This window comes from Copidosoma floridanum, unplaced genomic scaffold (assembly GCF_036245765.1).
Source record: "Copidosoma floridanum isolate Cflo_tuat_1 unplaced genomic scaffold, Cflo_Japanese_pri ptg000020l, whole genome shotgun sequence".
In the NCBI taxonomy this organism is placed as follows: domain Eukaryota; kingdom Metazoa; phylum Arthropoda; class Insecta; order Hymenoptera; family Encyrtidae; genus Copidosoma; species Copidosoma floridanum.
The window spans coordinates 5725476-5744901 of NW_028321897.1; the positions used below are offsets into that span (position 1 = coordinate 5725476).

General features: G+C 34.2%; 1 protein-coding gene across 2 annotated transcripts; it reads left to right on the plus strand.

Moving 5' to 3' along the window:
• The first annotated feature begins 9602 nt into the window (after positions 1-9602).
• Positions 9603-18955, plus strand: LOC106646997 (E3 ubiquitin-protein ligase Topors). 2 transcript variants are annotated; one of them, XM_014363232.2, is made up of 7 exons: positions 9603-9909; positions 15918-16386; positions 16980-17210; positions 17304-17578; positions 17657-17821; positions 17894-18095; positions 18181-18955. In XM_014363232.2, exons 2-7 carry the CDS (start codon positions 15977-15979, stop codon positions 18833-18835), a joined length of 1938 nt encoding a protein of 645 aa, XP_014218718.2. In that variant the 5' UTR covers positions 9603-9909; positions 15918-15976; the 3' UTR covers positions 18836-18955. The 2 variants fall into 2 exon arrangements, with proteins under 2 accessions (XP_014218718.2, XP_014218717.2); XM_014363231.2 differs by lacking the exon at positions 9603-9909 and adding an exon at positions 15493-15837.
• Positions 18956-19426: the final 471 nt, after the last annotated feature.

A 19426-nucleotide genomic window follows, 5' to 3' on the forward strand; every position in this document is an offset into this window, starting at 1 on the left:
TGTATATACTTACGAGCTTGAAATTAATTTAACGGCGCACAAGCAACGATATCCATATATTATATTATCCCTCGTGATCGCCATCCTGAAATTTTCATGCGTCGTTATCGTGGACATTCTTCAATTGTTACATATATACATACATATATATATATATATATATATATACGTACAAAGCGTGTGTGTACATAATAATAATTGCTGCGCCCCATCGTCGAGAAGAGATTATTATGTTATGGCCACACACAATATCTCTCCAACAATGATGTACGGGTATATTTTTGTATACGTGTATATACTTACGTGATAAACTTACGAGCGCTTAACTATACATATACACTTGTGCCTATATTTATGAGACACGATCATGCGCATCTCATATATGAATGAATATATTACAAGTGGGGCAACTTGGGTGAAAACTTTTTCCTGCCACCCCGTCCCCCCACCCCTCCTGGGGTTGTAAGTATACTCTGTATTTATAGATACATACGGGAGCTCGTTAATGAATACTCCAAAGCGCGGGAGATCGAATCTGAACGGGGCGAGTAAAAGTAAGTGTTTTCTAATCAAACGAAGTGATATATAGTCGCGGTCACGCTTTTGCACCCCCCCCCCTTCGCCCCTCCCCCCCACGCACATACACGTGAAATCTTTACGCTCGGGAGCTCTCGCGATTCAAAAGCAAGTCACTTTTCTCCCCCACCCCCCCCCCATCCCCGTGTGTTTTTATACTTGCATATTTGATGAGTCGAGTACCTCGCTGTGGCTTTTGAGTGCACTTGATTGCTTTTTTTATACATATATATCGCGTTTGCGTGTGAGTGAAAACAAATGTGGATGGGTGGGAGGTTTTTTTTTTTTATTAATTTTCCTAATGGCAAAGAGGAAGAGTTGTGTTGGGCTGTGGGTGACAAATTGCCTTGTGTGTGTATGCGCCGAACGATTTTGTACGCCCAACGGGTGAGCGAGGGTCTTTTTGGGGTTTTTTTTAGGTTACGAGGGGTTAATAGAGTTTTTTTTTCTTTTTAGAGCGTTTGTTTTTTATCCACGACAATACGTGATCCGTTCAAAATCGTTGCGAAATAGATTTGAGTGGTTTTCTTTGCGGGATAACGTACAGCTGGGTTTTTGCTTAAGAAAAAAAAAAAAAAAAAGTCAATTACATTTTGGTTCGCCAGAAGTGGGTTACCAAAAAATGTTCCTCCGTCCCATGTGATAATAAGAAAAATCAAAGCATAACCCTCTCTGTGGACTTTTCGCTGTCTTTATTTTGATGTTTCATTACCGAGAGTACACGCGTTCAGCTGTACTTTGCACAATCGATGATTTATTTCCCGCAAAATCCGAATTTAGACCGAGATTATCACAAGTGTGCGTGTGTGTGTGTGTGTGTGTGTGTACTTATAATGAGTATACCATTGTTGTATTACCATCGTCGAGCATAAAATCGCTCTTGTGCTTACACGACAGGTGCTTATACCTGTACGTCTGGGATTTTGAATTAGAGAGGAGCACGTATATGGTTGTTAGTTGTATACGTATATATATGTGTAATATCTGCTGTACTTGCGTAATGGCCGTGTTTTCGTATGACAGATCGATCCGAGCCGGTATACCGGCTTAATGGATTTGTATTAAGTGCCCCGTGTGTACGGGGTTGTCGCAAGTGTAAACATATAACGCACATACATTGTAGGATAGGGGAACGTGGGGGCGAAATTCATGTAAAATTCAGTGCAATCGAGTTTTCGGGTCTATTTTACACGATTTCACTTGGGATTTTTTTATCGCCTGTGCTTTTCTGCCTTGTTTTTCTCGTCGTAGCAATTATATGTAACGCGCGCGCGCGCGCGGAGCGATTTCATTCGAATGTTTTTTTTTTTTTTTTTTTTTTTTTTTTTTTTTTTTTTTTTTTATATTCCAATGTGATTGAGTGGTTTTAATAATTGTGAAAGCGTCGAGTGTGTTATTCAAATGGGTTTTCATCGATTTTCCCGCTGCAAGAAACTGGGTTACGGCAGCGCGTGAATTATTTATTTTTGAGCTTTCATTCGAATGCTTCGAATGGGCCCATGATTAATATATGGACGCGATAACGCGAAGAATGCGTTGATTAAATTTTTTTTCTTTTTTTCTTTTTCTACTTAACGATCGGAGCGAGTTTTCGGTGGATGGAGTGGACAAATGAGTAGATTTGTTAACGTTAACTATATGCAGCATACCAGCGGTTTTCGAGTAGCTACAATAAGCAAGTTCGATCGCTTTTTTTTAAATAAAATAAAATGTAAAGATATAAGAAGAACAATATTATTGCCGTACATTATATGTTTGTAGGTAACTGAAAATTGGTTTATCGAAATCTACTCTGTGTTTGTGGTTAATTACAACTTATTGGTCGAGCGGACACCACGGCTTGAGCAGCGGTTACAACTGTCTTAAAATGAAATTGTTGATTTGACAATAAATACAATGCGGACTTTAACGAGACAAGAGTTACGGGCTTCCTTTTCAATTCCCGGTGTTTATGAAAAAAATTGTTATTTTGAGTGTAATTCGCAGGGTCTGCGTATTTTCGCAAAGATTTTCACAAAAGATTTCTTGACATTTTCATTCAAAAGAACAGATTTTCATACGCATGGTTAACTTATAAAATCGCTCGTGTCAATTATTGTACGTACAAATTACCGACATTTCGAGCTAAAATTTACTCTCTACGAAGAATGATCGAAGCGTGTACGTCGTACATTTTTTTTTTTTCTTTTACAGAGAATAGTGTTCCAATTCATCTTAGAGGATTTACTTACGTAATAATATATGTTGTCGCTCGAGAGTGTAATTTTTTTTTTTTGCATTACTTTCGCTGAACTTTTTATATATCTTTTTTGAATATCAGCGGTCACTATTATACCGTTAGTCGGTAACACTAGGTGATTACCTACGGTCGATTAAACAGAGATTGAATGAATCATTATCTGTCTTAGAAAACATGATTGTGTGCTACTTACCATCCGACGGGGAATCCCGGGATATGTTTAGGGGGGCTCCCAGCAAGCACCGGTACCAACCCGAAAACTATCTAGTTAGTTGGTATCACTGCTGTAAGTATATATCTACATATACGTGTATAGTAATAGTAGTTTTTTATTGGCAATGGCCGCTTAGAGAAAACATACAGCGATACAGCCACTGAGTTGTACATATAATACATGCGAGCAGCTAGAACTGGTTCTGTTTATATAGGTGTGACGTACAGTATCTAGAACCTTTGTAAGTTCCTTTGTAAGAACCTTCATCCGCCTTCATCACGATGGTGCCGTATCAAGCAGGGGCACCGGGGGGGCTTTTCTATAAATTATAAATTTACTAAATATAAACCAATAAAAAGACAGTTAGTGGTTTGTGCCATGTCTTATTCATGATTTATGAGCAAAAAAATGCGAAAAAATTCCGTAATTGAAAAAAGTTACTATTGATAGGGTATCGAAAAAGCTGCGTACGTCCCTATCCAAGCAGACGAACTCGCGCGTGTGCCTCAGCTCCAGCACCTGTCAACTTTCTTATACTTGTTTTGTGTGTATTTTTTTACCAGTAATTTTTTTACGAGAAGCGCTGCCTCAAAGAGTGAAAGAAAAAAAAAAATTTTCAATGGAAGCATTAGTTAGTGATTTTTTACAAACAGAAAACACAGAATCACTTCATAACGCTGTGGAAGATGTGCGAGTTCTCAGAAATTTGTTAGTTAAATTAGGAATAAGTGATGATATTATAAGGGAAAAGTCTCAAAGTATTTCTTATATTTTGAAACAGAAAAACGAAGAAGCAGCTGTTTCTTTGAATAAAGCGTCTTTACTAGAGTACAAAAATAATATTTCGAATGGGATGATGCTGAAAATGGCTAAGGCGCAAGTAAATAAATCTATTTTAAATGAAGTATTTACGAAAAGTGGAGAAAAAGGACTAAGGCTTTTTCTAAGCGAGAATGTTGGAGAAAAGCCACGGGTGACTACTAACACAAAAGTATTAGACAAAATAAGCCAAATATTTGTTTGTAATGAAAAGTAAAGGATATTTTATTTGATTGGAATTTATATTATTTATGGCGTTATTGCTATGTTGTCATCAAATGAACAATTAATATAAAAGTTTTATATTCAACTATTTTTTATTCAACCTATTTATTTAAATTATTGTTATTTCATATTTTTACACAAAGTTTTTGCAATAATATGCGTTCAAAACCGAGCATGACATTCCAGTTTTAGATGTAAACAATATTTTTACAATTTTTTTGCCCACATTCTTATATATGACATTTGAATCTCCCGGGCTAGCGCCAAAAATCAAAATTGAGGTTATCCTGCGGTTAGAACTTTCAAGACTTTATATCTTTTTGTTTTTACCGGTAATCTTGGACTTTCGCGATTTTGTTAGAAAGAGGATTATTTAAACTACTTGCTCTCAGTTTCTGGAGACTGTGGCCCGACTTTTAGCCTACGAAATCTAACACTTTCGGTGAAAAAATCAGACTGCTCCATAAGACCAATGCTAAAATTTCAGACTTTCAATATGATTATTTTTCGATTTTGGCCGGCAACATGCCCTAAAATTTTAACTGTACATCCGCTTAGTCATATTTTAACATAAATTTCAATTTGGGTGCAATGGCTCGACTTTCAAAAATGTGATGAGCCACCTTTTAACAGAGTATGATGATCACCTTTCGAGTTTCGGCAGCGGGCCAGAGCGTTATCAGCTCTCCCGCTCTCTCTCTCCGATCAGCCTCCGAACCTAATGCCACGCACGAGACTGCTCTCGCTTTGAGACTCTAATAAACGAACATATACTTTCTTCCACGTGTATTCAATCCCCTTACACCCCGAAACTCCACAATTCCCACGTAACATAGGTATATTTTGTTAAGAGAACCGATTGAAACGAACCAAAAGGGGCTTGAACGAACCTATATACATTCATTGATGAGATGGTGCTTTGAATTTTCCGCTCAACGAATTAAACTGCTATCACAAACTGCTGCCGTCACTGGAGTGTGTATAACAGAGATAAGTAGGGAGATTGTCACATTGCCAGTGCCTATGTAAGAATTTAGCCACTTAAATTGTAATTACCAGACAAAGCTTATATTTCAAAATTTTTTCATAGCTATTTTTCTTTGTTCTCGTACGTTTTTAATGGATGGCCTTCGGTTATTATACTAAAACGTCGATATGCCACATCAAACATTTTTCCCTTAGTATGTCCCGCGCGAAGTTTGAATAAAAATTTTTTCATTGGCTGCTTTCATACTTATGTTGTCCAACTACTATACTGACACTGATAGACAACATGATGCAACGTGAATTTTGAAATTACTCACCTAAACATAGTAAAGTGTAGAAATAATTGCTTGTATACTTTTTTAAGCAAAAAAAATTATTTAAATAAGCTATAGTGAAAATGTCTTTAAAAACTGTACTCTACAAACAACACAATAGCTAATTCTAAGTGTTATTTTTTCTCTCAAATGCCTAGGCATAAAATAAAAATCACGACATCATTGATAAACTTAAAGTATTTTTTAGTAGTTTCAACATTATGTTTCTTAGAAATCTTTACGTAGCTTAAAGAATTTAGCCACTTAAATTGTAATTACCAGACAAAGCTTATATTTCAAAATACAATTTTATCATAGCTACTTATCGTTCTTTGTTCTCGTACGTTTTTAAGGTGGTTCTTCACGATGGTGCCGTATCAAAGCGACACGGGACCCTGTGGTTTTCTAATTTTCGATTAGCTTATTATTTGCAACCTAAAATATGTTTTACTGGCACTTGACTATAATATCATTGCATTTACGTACAAATAAACAAGCTAATAAAGTCAGAGTAAGAGTTGTAAAAAAATTTTTTTTTGACGCAAGGTTCTGAAAATGGCATGTACGCTCCTACTCAAGCAGACGTTGCCGCAGTTTACACGGCAGACATTTCGTTTACGATTAAATATCGTATACTATTTCCCTGATTAGCCCAAACTTTTGTTATGTTATTAGAAAGCTGAAAAGTTCTTCTTTCACTACAAACTTTTTCTATTACGATCTTAAGTCTACTTTACGAGATATTACATGATATCGTAGTATGGAAAAGTAACCTACATAAGAATACATGTTAAAAGTGCATTTTTTGACTGACTTGTTTTCAAAAATTTGCCTGATAAAGGGACTTAAAATTTTAAGAGAAGATGCCTTATAACTTTAATAACAATCCCTCCAAGTTTCCCTGTAAGTTTAAGTAAATGGGTTAGGTGAAGAACCACCTTAATGGATGGCCTTCGGTTATTATACTAAAACGTCGATATGCCACATCAAACATTTTTCCCTTAGTATGTCCCGCGCGAAGTTTGAATAAAAATTTTTTCATTGGCTGCTTTCATACTTAAGTTGTCCAACTACTATACTGACACTGATAGACAACATGATGCAACGTGAATTTTGAAATTACTCACCTAAACATAGTAAAGTGTAGAAATAATTGCTTGTATACTTTTTTAAGCAAAAAAAATTATTTAAATAAGCTATAGTGAAAATGTCTTTAAAAACTTTACTCTACAAACAACACAATAGCTAATTCTAAGTGTTATTTTTTCTCTCAAATGCCTAGGCATAAAATAAAAATCACGACATCATTGATAAACTTAAAGTATTTTTTAGTAGTTTCAACATTATGTTTCTTTCATCTTTCCATCGTGGCCAGCAGAGGAACCGTGCACATGTTTTCTATTGGCTGGCGGCTTGTTGGCTCGGCTCGCGGGGAGAGGTAAGGGGAAATCAGTGAGGGAGACATGAGAATCCAAATATGTGTGCATCGGTGATGATGGAGGAGAAGCTAAACCTATATGTATATGCACGCAACGGCCTATATATCTATAGCTATAGTTGTACACTGCTAAGTGCTAATACGGAAAAGAGCTGCGCGTATAAGTATTGCTTTTCTCGCTTTTCCTCCCTGAAAGAAAGATAAGCTTTTTAAATGCAGTTGATCATTCGTTCAAATACAATAAACAAAACATAATTGTCAGGTTATTAACAATTTTTTTTTCATTTTTCAAAAAATGACAAGCTCAACGCAATTAGTATATTATTTTGCTTTATTAATAAACCATCGCCTTTAGTCCAATAATCGGGTGCGCTCAATAGTTCTTCACTTTTACGATAAGTGAAATTATTGAATAATATATGAAGGCATTCACCACAACGACACAGTACGCACAAATATTTTTTGTACTAAGTAATATTATTTACTAATATACTGAACACCTTTACCCGAACGCTCCATTGCACTGATATCTTTATTTGTTAATTTATATTTTTTCATCATTAATACATAACTTAACGGCAATCATACGATAAAGCTTAAATTAAATCTCAAGCTTTGAAACTTTACGATAAACATATGTAACTTTTAGTCTCAAAATATCTGAAGCGGTAATAGCTGAGAGGGCAAGAGCAGGAGGGTGGATTTTAGTTTTGCGGCTCCGGGTTCCAATCTCACTTGGAGCAAATTTTTTTTTTTTTTTTTTTTTTCCCAACATTACTTTAAATGTTCATACCTTTTTTTTTTATGATTACTTACGTATTTTGTTTTATCAGTAACTAAAAACATTTTTTTCAATTACTGTTTATGAAGAAGTAATTATGAAAAAAGAAAGTCATTACAGCTTTGTTTGTGGTAATACCTGTAATAGGTTATTATGAAAAAATGCACGTTCTCTCTGTAGTTTTTCCGGGCTGGTGACCGGCACACTAAATGTGGCTACATTACGCGCGCGTTTTTTTTTTTTTTTTTTTTTTTTAATTTGTCGAGTGCTTGACGAATTTATTGAAAATACTACTTCAAGACAAATTGAATAATGAAAACTAGTGATTAACTAGTTACTACAACGAATTCATAAATACTGAAAATTTTTGTAACTGTTATTAAGGTGAGTTGTTTTCCGAAAGCACTATAATTATTTCGTTAAGCGATTATTTTACGACTCGAATTGAAAAGTATAATACAATTCTCAGTGACGCATACATTATGTACATAATTATAAAAATAATAAATATCGCGTAGTAAACAATATTTTTACAGAAATTTAAATTCATGACTCCTATCACACACAGTAGCGCATCCTATCTCGTTTGCATCCCATTTAGAGCGAGAAATTATTTTAATTTATTACGGCTAATAATAATAATAATAATAATAATGTCTAGAAAATTTTTTAGACAACACAAAAACAGTCTTTATTCTTTGGCAATAAAACAAGTAATTTTTTCTACATGACTATCTAAGACATACTAATCAATCATTTTTAATTTACAAAAAAAAAAGTATTTTGTTTATAATTTTAAAAAAAAGTTTAAAATTACTTTTTGAAATACTTTCAACCAATTCAAGAATTCGTTAACGTCAGTACATGTAATGCAAACTAAAATATGAAATTGAAATGATTAACTGCACTTAAAAAGCTGTTACTTAATGCGTCAAATAATTTTTTTAGCCATGAATGGAAAAAAAAATTTCTTGGATCGTATATCAATATAGGAAAAAAAAAAATCGTTTTAGTCACTGATAAAACAAAATACGTAAGTAATCATAAAAAAAAAAGGTATGAACATTTAAAGTAATGTTGGGAAAAAAAAAAAAAAAAAAAAAATTTGCTCCAAGTGAGATTGGAACCCGGAGCCGCAAAAGTAAAATCCACCCTCCTGCTCTTGCCCTCTCAGCTATTACCGCTTCAGATATTTTGAGACTAAAAGTTACATATGTTTATCGTAAAGTTTCAAAGCTTGAGATTTAATTTAAGCTTTATCGTATGATTGCCGTTAAGTTATGTATTAATGGTGAAAAAATATAAATTAACAAATAAAGATATCAGTGCAATGGAGCGTTCGGGTAAAGGTGTTCAGTATATTAGTAAATAATATTACTTAGTACAAAAAATATTTGTGCGTACTGTGTCGTTGTGGTGAATGCCTTCATATATTATTCAATAATTTCACTTATCGTAAAAGTGAAGAACTATTGAGCGCACCCGATTATTGGACTAAAGGCGATGGTTTATTAATAAAGCAAAATAATATACTAATTGCGTTGAGCTTGTCATTTTTTGAAAAATGAAAAAAAAATTGTTAATAACCTGACAATTATGTTTTGTTTATTGTATTTGAACGAATGATCAACTGCATTTAAAAAGCTTATCTTTCTTTCAGGGAGGAAAAGCGAGAAAAGCAATACTTATACGCGCAGCTCTTTTCCGTATTAGCACTTAGCAGTGTACAACTATAGCTATAGATATATAGGCCGTTGCGTGCATATACATATAGGTTTAGCTTCTCCTCCATCATCACCGATGCACACATATTTGGATTCTCATGTCTCCCTCACTGATTTCCCCTTACCTCTCCCCGCGAGCCGAGCCAACAAGCCGCCAGCCAATAGAAAACATGTGCACGGTTCCTCTGCTGGCCACGATGGATTGGCGCTCAACTCACTCTTTAAAATAGGCACTGGCAATCTCCCTACTTATCTCTGGTGTATAAGTCAGTCGGATCAGTCGAGTCAGAGTACAGTACACGTGTATACACTGTATGACTGTACATCGTACGCACCCGCACCGCCAGCACGTCACGTACCACGTCACATCATCAGGGCACAGGCATCACAGCATAGCATAAGTATATTATACGGCCATTGCATTGCAGTCCTAGTGTCAAGTAATACTATTGTGCTGTCGAGTGCCGAGCGATATACTTACTGTTGTTGGTTGTTGACATTGTTTCGCGTAAATATTATAGATTACAGCTGATGCGTGATCTTGGAGAAACGTGCTCAACATAACGGATCGGATTTATCATTTGTATTATTGGTAATGTATTTGATACTTTTTTAGTTCAAATTTTAATTGTGTATAGGTTTTTAAGGTTACATACTTACGCATTTTTTTCTTGAAATGATTAAGCCTACGAAAATGTATCCAATACAATAAAAAAATACTGGATTACGTATTTTTAATGGCACATTTCTTTTATTCAAACAATTATAATCTAGTCTAAAGATCCTAGTCGGACTTCTTGTTGTGCTGTCAAGTGTCGAGGGTAAACTTACTGTTGTTGGTTGTTGACATTATTTCGAGTAAATATTAGATTCTTACAGTTGATGCGTGATTATTGAGAAACGTGCTCGATTTCTATCAGCATAGCTTTAATTAATTAACTATTGATTAAATTTGTCAGTGAATTGTTCATATAGTAGTTGATGCAGCTGTGGCACTGTGCATGTCCAACTGAAAGCGATAGACGCAAAAAACGCCAAAGTGACACCACTTAGCGGCAAATTTAAACGTGCTGCAAGCAAAAAGCTTGAATATTCCGAAACCTCCTAACTGCAAGCGATCCAAATACTAATACGAGGACAGAAACTTTAATTAGTTATCAATTCCATTTTTCAGTAAATATAAATGTACAAATTGTGGCATACAAAATTCAAATTACTTGCATAGCGTGCTATCACTAATCACTTGTATAAAAATCATGATTTTATAGTTAGACGTTTTTCGAGAACTATTATTCCTCAGAAAAAGAAACTTTCAGTGATGGTCGACGCCATAGATTTATACTAATGTATAAGTTGTTAGCATTTCTCGGATAAAATTGTTAGTGTAAATTAGAATTAGATTTTTTAAATTAATATATTGAACTGTAATGCCGTACTACTTCATGAAATTTAAATTGGATGTACGGCAAATGATATTGTTTCAGCAATTAGGGTGGTAAAGTGTTAGGGAGCATAAAATCTTATAAAAATGGTGAGAAAATCATTAAAAAATTTCTGGTAAATATTTTATTGAATATCACTAATTGTGTTACATTTGTAGTTGGTTATTGATTTGAACAACACAATAGCTAATTCGCTCTGAACGACTCTTTTCCTGATTTTCTAATCTAATCAGGTTTGCTCCGATCAAATTAGAGAATGTGCATTCTTACAATTAATGAGGATATACCGGAGTAGCTTAACGAATTTAGCCACTTAAATTGTAATTACCAGACAAAGCTCATATTTCAAAATTTTTTCATAGCTATTTTTCTTTGTTCTGGTCCGTTTTTAATGAATGGCCTTCGGATTTTATACTAAAACGTCGATATGCCACATCAAACATTTTTCCCTTAGTATGTCCCGCGCGAAGTTTGAATAAAAATTTTTTCATTGGCTGCTTTCATACTTGTGTTGTCCAACTACTATACTGACACTGATAGACAACATGATGCAACGTGAATTTTGAAATTACTCACCTAAACATAGTAAAGTGTAGAAATAATTGCTTGTATACTTTTTTAAGCAAAAAAAATTATTTAAATAAGCTATAGTGAAAATGTCTTTAAAAACTTTACTCTACAAACAACACAATAGCTAATTCTAAGTGTTATTTTTCTCTCAAATGCCTAGGCATAAAATAAAAATCACGACATCATTGATAAACTTAAAGTATTTTTTAGTAGTTTCAACATTATGTTTCTTAGAAATCTTTACGTAGCTTAAAGAATTTAGCCACTCAAATTGTAATTACCAGACAAAGCTTATATTTCAAAATACAATTTTATCATAGCTACTTATCGTTCTTTGTTCTGGTACGTTTTTAATGGATGGCCTTCGGTTTTTATACTAAAACGTCGATATGCCACATCAAACATTTTTCCCTTAGTATGTCCCGCGCGAAGTTTGAATAAAAATTTTTTCATTGGCTGCTTTCATACTTATGTTGTCCAACTACTATACTGACACTGATAGACAACATGATGCAACGTGAATTTTGAAATTACTCACCTAAACATAGTAAAGTGTAGAAATAATTGCTTGTATACTTTTTTAAACAAAAAAAATTATTTAAATAAGCTATAGTGAAAATGTCTTTAAAAACTTTACTCTACAAACAACACAATAGCTAATTCTAAGTGTTATTTTTCTCTCAAATGCCTAGGCATAAAATAAAAATCACGACATCATTGATAAACTTAAAGTATTTTTTAGTAGTTTCAACATTATGTTTCTTAGAAATCTTTACGTAGCTTAAAGAATTTAGCCACTTAAATTGTAATTACCAGACAAAGCTTATATTTCAAAATACAATTTTATCATAGCTACTTATCGTTCTTTGTTCTCGTACGTTTTTAATGGATGGCCTTCGGTTTTTATACTAAAACGTCGATATGCCACATCAAACATTTTTCCCTTAGTATGTCCCGCGCGAAGTTTGAATAAAAATTTTTTCATTGGCTGCTTTCATACTTATGTTGTCCAACTACTATACTGACACTGATAGACAACATGATGCAACGTGAATTTTGAAATTACTCACCTAAACATAGTAAAGTGTAGAAATAATTGCTTGTATACTTTTTTAAGCAAAAAAAATTATTTAAATAAGCTATAGTGAAAATGTCTTTAAAAACTTTACTCTACAAACAACACAATAGCTAATTCTAAGTGTTATTTTTCTCTCAAATGCCTAGGCATAAAATAAAAATCACGACATCATTGATAAACTTAAAGTATTTTTTAGTAGTTTCAACATTATGTTTCTTAGAAATCTTTACGTAGCTTAAAGAATTTAGCCACTCAAATTGTAATTACCAGACAAAGCTTATATTTCAAAATACAATTTTATCATAGCTACTTATCGTTCTTTGTTCTGGTACGTTTTTAATGGATGGCCTTCGGTTTTTATACTAAAACGTCGATATGCCACATCAAACATTTTTCCCTTAGTATGTCCCGCGCGAAGTTTGAATAAAAATTTTTTCATTGGCTGCTTTCATACTTATGTTGTCCAACTACTATACTGACACTGATAGACAACATGATGCAACGTGAATTTTGAAATTACTCACCTAAACATAGTAAAGTGTAGAAATAATTGCTTGTATACTTTTTTAAGCAAAAAAAATTATTTAAATAAGCTATAGTGAAAATGTCTTTAAAAACTTTACTCTACAAACAACACAATAGCTAATTCTAAGTGTTATTTTTCTCTCAAATGCCTAGGCATAAAATAAAAATCACGACATCATTGATAAACTTAAAGTATTTTTTAGTAGTTTCAACATTATGTTTCTTAGAAATCTTTACGTAGCTTAAAGAATTTAGCCACTTAAATTGTAATTACCAGACAAAGCTTATATTTCAAAATACAATTTTATCATAGCTACTTATCGTTCTTTGTTCTCGTACGTTTTTAATGGATGGCCTTCGGTTATTATACTAAAACGTCGATATGCCACATCAAACATTTTTCCCTTAGTATGTCCCGCGCGAAGTTTGAATAAAAATTTTTTCATTGGCTGCTTTCATACTTATGTTGTCCAACTACTATACTGACACTGATAGACAACATGATGCAACGTGAATTTTGAAATTACTCACCTAAACATAGTAAAGTGTAGAAATAATTGCTTGTATACTTTTTTAAGCAAAAAAAATTATTTAAATAAGCTATAGTGAAAATGTCTTTAAAAACTTTAATCTACAAACAACACAATAGCTAATTCTAAGTGTTATTTTTTCTCTCAAATGCCTAGGCATAAAGTAAAAATCACGACATCATTGATAAACTTAAAGTATTTTTTAGTAGTTTCAACATTATGTTTCTTAGAAATCTTTACGTAGCTTAAAGAATTTAGCCACTTAAATTGTAATTACCAGACAAAGCTTATATTTCAAAATTTTTTCATAGCTATTTTTCTTTGTTCTGGTACGTTTTTAATGGATGGTCTTCGGTTTTTATACTAAAACGTCGATATGCCACATCAAACATTTTTCCCTTAGTATGTCCCGCGCGAAGTTTGAATAAAAATTTTTTCATTGGCTGCTTGCATACTTATGTTGTCCAACTACTATACTGACACTGATAGACAACATGATGCAACGTGAATTTTGAAATTACTCACCTAAACATAGTAAAGTGTAGAAATAATTGCTTGTATACTTTTTTAAGCAAAAAAAATTATTTAAATAAGCTATAGTGAAAATGTCTTTGAAAAACCCTATTCTACAAATAACACAATAGCTAATTTTAACTTTTTTTCATTTTTTTTAATGCCTGGAACTAAAACAGCTGTTAATTATTTAGATATTTTGATATCATGATGATATTATGATGATAATATTAAGAAATAACACCAATAAATTTATACTTAATGGTTTAACAGAATCGTCATGCAATTTGGGATAACTACAAAAAAGCTAACATTATTTATAAAGAAATGTCTTCAAATGCTTCTAAATCTGATTTACAAGATGATGAAAATTTCAAGGGCTCGTATATACCTATACTTAAAGATGAATTTATTGACGTAAATAAGACAGATGTTAAATTTTCACATAAAAACAGTAAAAAAAAATTCGATTTGACAATATTCTATCAGCAGAACAATGGGAAGAGAATGGGCAAAAAGTGTGCTTTTTCTATACATGTGCTTATGATTCTTCAATGGAAATCGTTAGTTTTTGCATCTGTAACTTGAATAATTTTAAACATTTCATAGAATCACATCAAACTAAATGCGTAGCTAGACAAAACTTAAGTTATGCAAATGCGTTAATGAATTATACCACATTAGGAGCTAGTACCTCGATTTATATAGATAGAGCTTACATTTTGCAATCAAAATTCCCTACTATAAACGGTTCCATTAACTGCACAAACAAATGTTAGTTCATTGTTTTCATATTTAATGGAAGATTTAGATAGCTGTATAGAAGTTTTTGAATGTGAATGTGGTGAAAAAAGGGAATTAAAGATATACATTATACCAATACCAAATATTAACATAGTACGTGAACATAAATATGCATATTTAGAAATAAAATTAAATCAATACTTGCAGTATAAGCCTGTTTATATACTGTCATCAATGCTCAAATACTTCAGCTTGCATCATTCATAATACAGGATCCTACTTGTATTTGTTGAAGATGCCCATAGAGAATTATTGGCACCAACTGCAACCAAAGATTATGATAAAGACAAAGATGAAAATATGGAATTGAGTCACTACAAACTTGAACATAATGTACTAAACAAGCTTTCCATCAAAAATAATTGTTTTGTACTGTGTGGTGCAATCAAGCACATTCCTCCTGCTCGGCTCAATGTTCCGGTTGTCCCAATTTCTGCCTTTCAGCTTACTTTGACGGCTTTACCCACTTCACTACACAATCTAATTTATAAATTTGCAAAACAGATCTAAGTATGCTCCTGACTTTTAACGTTCTAACCAACAATCAAAACAAATAGATTCAGAGATTTCGGAGTAAAGCAGACGCGAGAGATCTCTAGCGGGACAGCGGATACCTATACCTTTACTTATTATCATCTAGACTAGACATCGCACTGTGCGACTTCGCACATCGCGTAGTCCCGAAGTTGGGCATGCGCACTGATGCGTAGTGCTACAGCAGGCTACAGCTGCATCAACTATATAAACAGTTCACTGACAAATCCAATCAATAGTTAATTAATTAAAGCTGTATGCTGATAGAAATTTTGCATGTGCAGTTGAATTTGAACATTGTAAGGGCATTTAAAGCTGTGTGCAGTTCGAATTTAAGCTTTTTGTTAACCTATTTGTGGAATTACAACCGGATGCAGAAAGTTTGATGCATTTTGGATAATTTTTTTGTTACGATTACGATATGAACAACTACAATTGTTTGAATAAATGAAATGTGCAATTATAAATACGTAATCCAGTATTTTTTTTATCGTATTAGATTCATGTTCGTAGGCTGGCGTGGGGTTGGTTGAAACTTGGAAGTTATCGTTGTTGCATGTAACAACACGTATACGTAATGTAATTATTGACAAATCGTTTTCAGGTGTTGACAAACTCTCCGCTTCTCGCCAATAAGTTAGAAGCAGCAAGACCTCAACGACAATGGAGATACCTGAAAGAGACGATGAGAACTTTGATGCGGAAGAGAAATCCGATGAGATGCCACCGATGCCTGCTCCGAGCCCAGCACCCAGCGACCGGAGCAACGGTACAACTTCGCCACCACCCACGTGCAGCATCTGCCTCGGGGTGCTGGTGAACACGTCCTTCACTGACAGCTGTTTGCATCAATTTTGCTTCAGCTGTCTAGTGTCATGGTCTAAAATTAAGACAGAGTGCCCACTATGTAAACAGAATTTTCGTTCCATCATACACAATGTGAGATCTGAAGAAGATTATGACCAGTATCACATCGCGAATAATTCGCAAGCTGCTGCTGCTGCCTCAGCTGCTGCATCGCGGAATAACGTCACAGCTGACGGTCAAAGGGAATCTCGTACTGTGGCTGACAGGTATTGTATCTGAACACATTGTTTCAGATTATTGTGCCTTATTTCATGATTGTATTAGAATGGTAAAATTTTTCTTCGGGAGACTAATTTCTTGTCCCATCACCCAACTCCTGAGTTTTTTTTTTAACCGATTTGAAATTGTGTTTTCATAAGAAATATAAGAACCAGTAAAAATCAGTGGGTCAGCAACGTTCGCTATTAACAAAGTAGTCACAAAAATCCGTTTTTTTTCAGTATTCATTGATTGTTGGAAAAACTGTAAAATGTGTAGAAAAATGTATTAAGTAAAAGTCGTAGCTTACTTTGTTATCTGCAATTTTAAAAATTTGAAGTTTGTCCTATAGCTAAGTTGTAAATCGCAAACAACCAGAAATCGGAATTTTTGTTTTTATTGAATGACTGTTGTTAAAATTGTAATTCAATGCTCAAAACCCACCAAATTGTAGCATAAGTTATGCAGAAATAGTAATCTAAAAATGAAAACCATCTACCAGATAAGTTATATGCAGTGCAATTTGCCACTTAGAAAATTCACTAATTTAAATTTTTTTACTAGTCTATACTTACATGTAAAAAAAACTTTTGTTTATTAGGACCGCAAACTACCCTAGAAGATCCGAAAGAGCTGTACTGTTGAATCCGGAGGCTGTGGCGAGACGTGAACAAATACCCAGTATTGCTCGTCAAGTTTCCTCTGAAGAACAAAGTCGCAGGTTTAGTGATATACTGGACTATAGGCGGAATGTTTACAGTACAGGAGCATTGGCTATGCCACTGACTGATCGTTACGGTCTTTTTCGACAGTCCAATGCTCATTATTACCGGTAAAACTCATCACTGATTGTTAAATTTCATTTATTGACTGCATGTTATATCAGTATGGGGTGATTTGTGCATACTTACTTTTCAAATTTCAGAATCAACCGTTTAGAAGTCGCCAGACTCTCTGTATGGTTGAACCGTGAGCTGCATGTGTTACTGGACTTGCATCCACAGCATTTTGTTTATATTTTAAACATAATTTTAGATGCGTTGACTCTCATAGACATTAACTCCAACGAGTTCCGCGATCTGGTGCGACCTTATTTCGGCGTTTACACGGATCATTTCCAGCATGAATTTTATAACTTTGCTCGCTCTAGCTTTGATATGACTGGCTACGATCAGTCTGTAACTTATTACTCTAACCAAGGTTTGAATCTTTAAACAAATAGCTTTTATGTCCTTTTATACTTTTCACGGAAACCATGGTATTTTTTTGCTTTGACAGGATCCTCTAATGAGGATGTTTCAAGAGCCCTATCCCCAAATTCTAGTTCAAGCAATTCCATCTCAAGTGACTCTGAAGTACAAGTAGTTGATCACTTCATTCATTCCAGAAGGTTACTTTCTAACAACGCACCATCAGGTGGTCCACAACTTATTGATGTACCTGGTTAGAAAACTCATTAAATTTGGAATACTTACGTATAAAATGCAAAGTTAATAGTGAATAAATTTATTTCAGGTCCGAGCTCCATTAGACAAGCCAGTAATCCAGAGCCAGATATTGTAACTATATTATCTTCATCTTCTGAATCAGAAAATGAATGCGAAATTGTCAATTATGTTTGGCCGCAAGGTAAAAGAACACTAGTAATTATTGATTTATTCTCTTCGGATGAAGATCATAATTCAGAATTAGAATCTGTTATTGAAGAAGTAAATGAGTGAGTAATTGATATCTTTTACCATAAAAACTTACTGTTGAAAATGAGCATAACAATACTCTAAGAGCAAATGTTTTATGTACAGAACGGAATTAGTACAACCCCCTGAAGAAATATTGAATCTACCTAGCACATCGACTTCATCAGGAAGTCGCGATGTTAACAGTACACGCAAGAGACGATACGTACCAACGTATTGCATGGATTCAAGTTCGCAATCGGACAACATCAATGACAAAACGGATAGTGACTACGAACCATCTCGGTGCAAAATCCGGCGTGGTTCTCGTCATAACAGCTCCTCAAGAAAAACCTCCCGAAAGCTTCGCTCGCGAAAACAAAGCTCCAACCAAAGTTCTTCGCGCAATCGACGTACAGATGATAGTTGCAGGGAACGAGAGTTGAACGCCAGCCCAATGTCCTCGCGTGGTAAAAAACGGCGTTTGTCCGAGAGCACTGATATCGATACTGACAATGAAAACTGCAGAAAAAAATTTAAGAAGAGTACACGATCCGAAAAGTCGAGAGAAAGTGAGCGGCGTTGTCTGCAGCCCTCATCATCAAAGGCACGTATTTACAAGTACGGCAGCGAAGACGAAAGTAGCCATGCCCCTAATAGTGACTCTGACTATGACACCGAGGTCGAGAACAAAAATAAATCTCGCAGAAGAGTAAAAAAGAAAACGACTACAAGTGGAAGACACAGTAACAGCAACTCCTCCGACGATGAATATAGGTAAACACTTGCGTCATTATTACGATAACGTTTTACGTAAAAGTTTACGGTGAAATTTTATCGATCATGTTTTTAGACATTTATTTATTAATTATAAAACTTGACTAGTTATAATATACAGTTTTTTTAAATATATAATTAAATTTTTAATTATTTAATTGAATAATATACCTAAGTAATACTTACTAAGTGCCTTTGCACTTTGTTTTTGAACACTTTTTTTTGGTTAAATGCAAGGTTAGGTCAGTTCGTTATATTTTTAGTCTGCGGCTCTGCGATCGCTGCTCATGCCAGTCATGCCCGCCTGGAGGTGCCGAACCTGCCGAAAGTTTAGAAGTGTCTTATTTTAATTTTAATTAAAGTTTACATAAGAAGTGTTGCGTCCGAGTAAACAGCAGAGAGACCAGGGACGGGGTAGAACACAAAGAGGCAGCACACAAATAAGCGAGAACACTCTTTATTGCAGTTACAGTTAAGCACGTCTATACAGTACGAAGGTTCTAGACTAAGTGTCTTTGCCAGGACCGCTCGTCGTACCTTCTCACGCTCGCACTACTGATGGCGCTCGCTATGCTACTCCTACATATACATTACA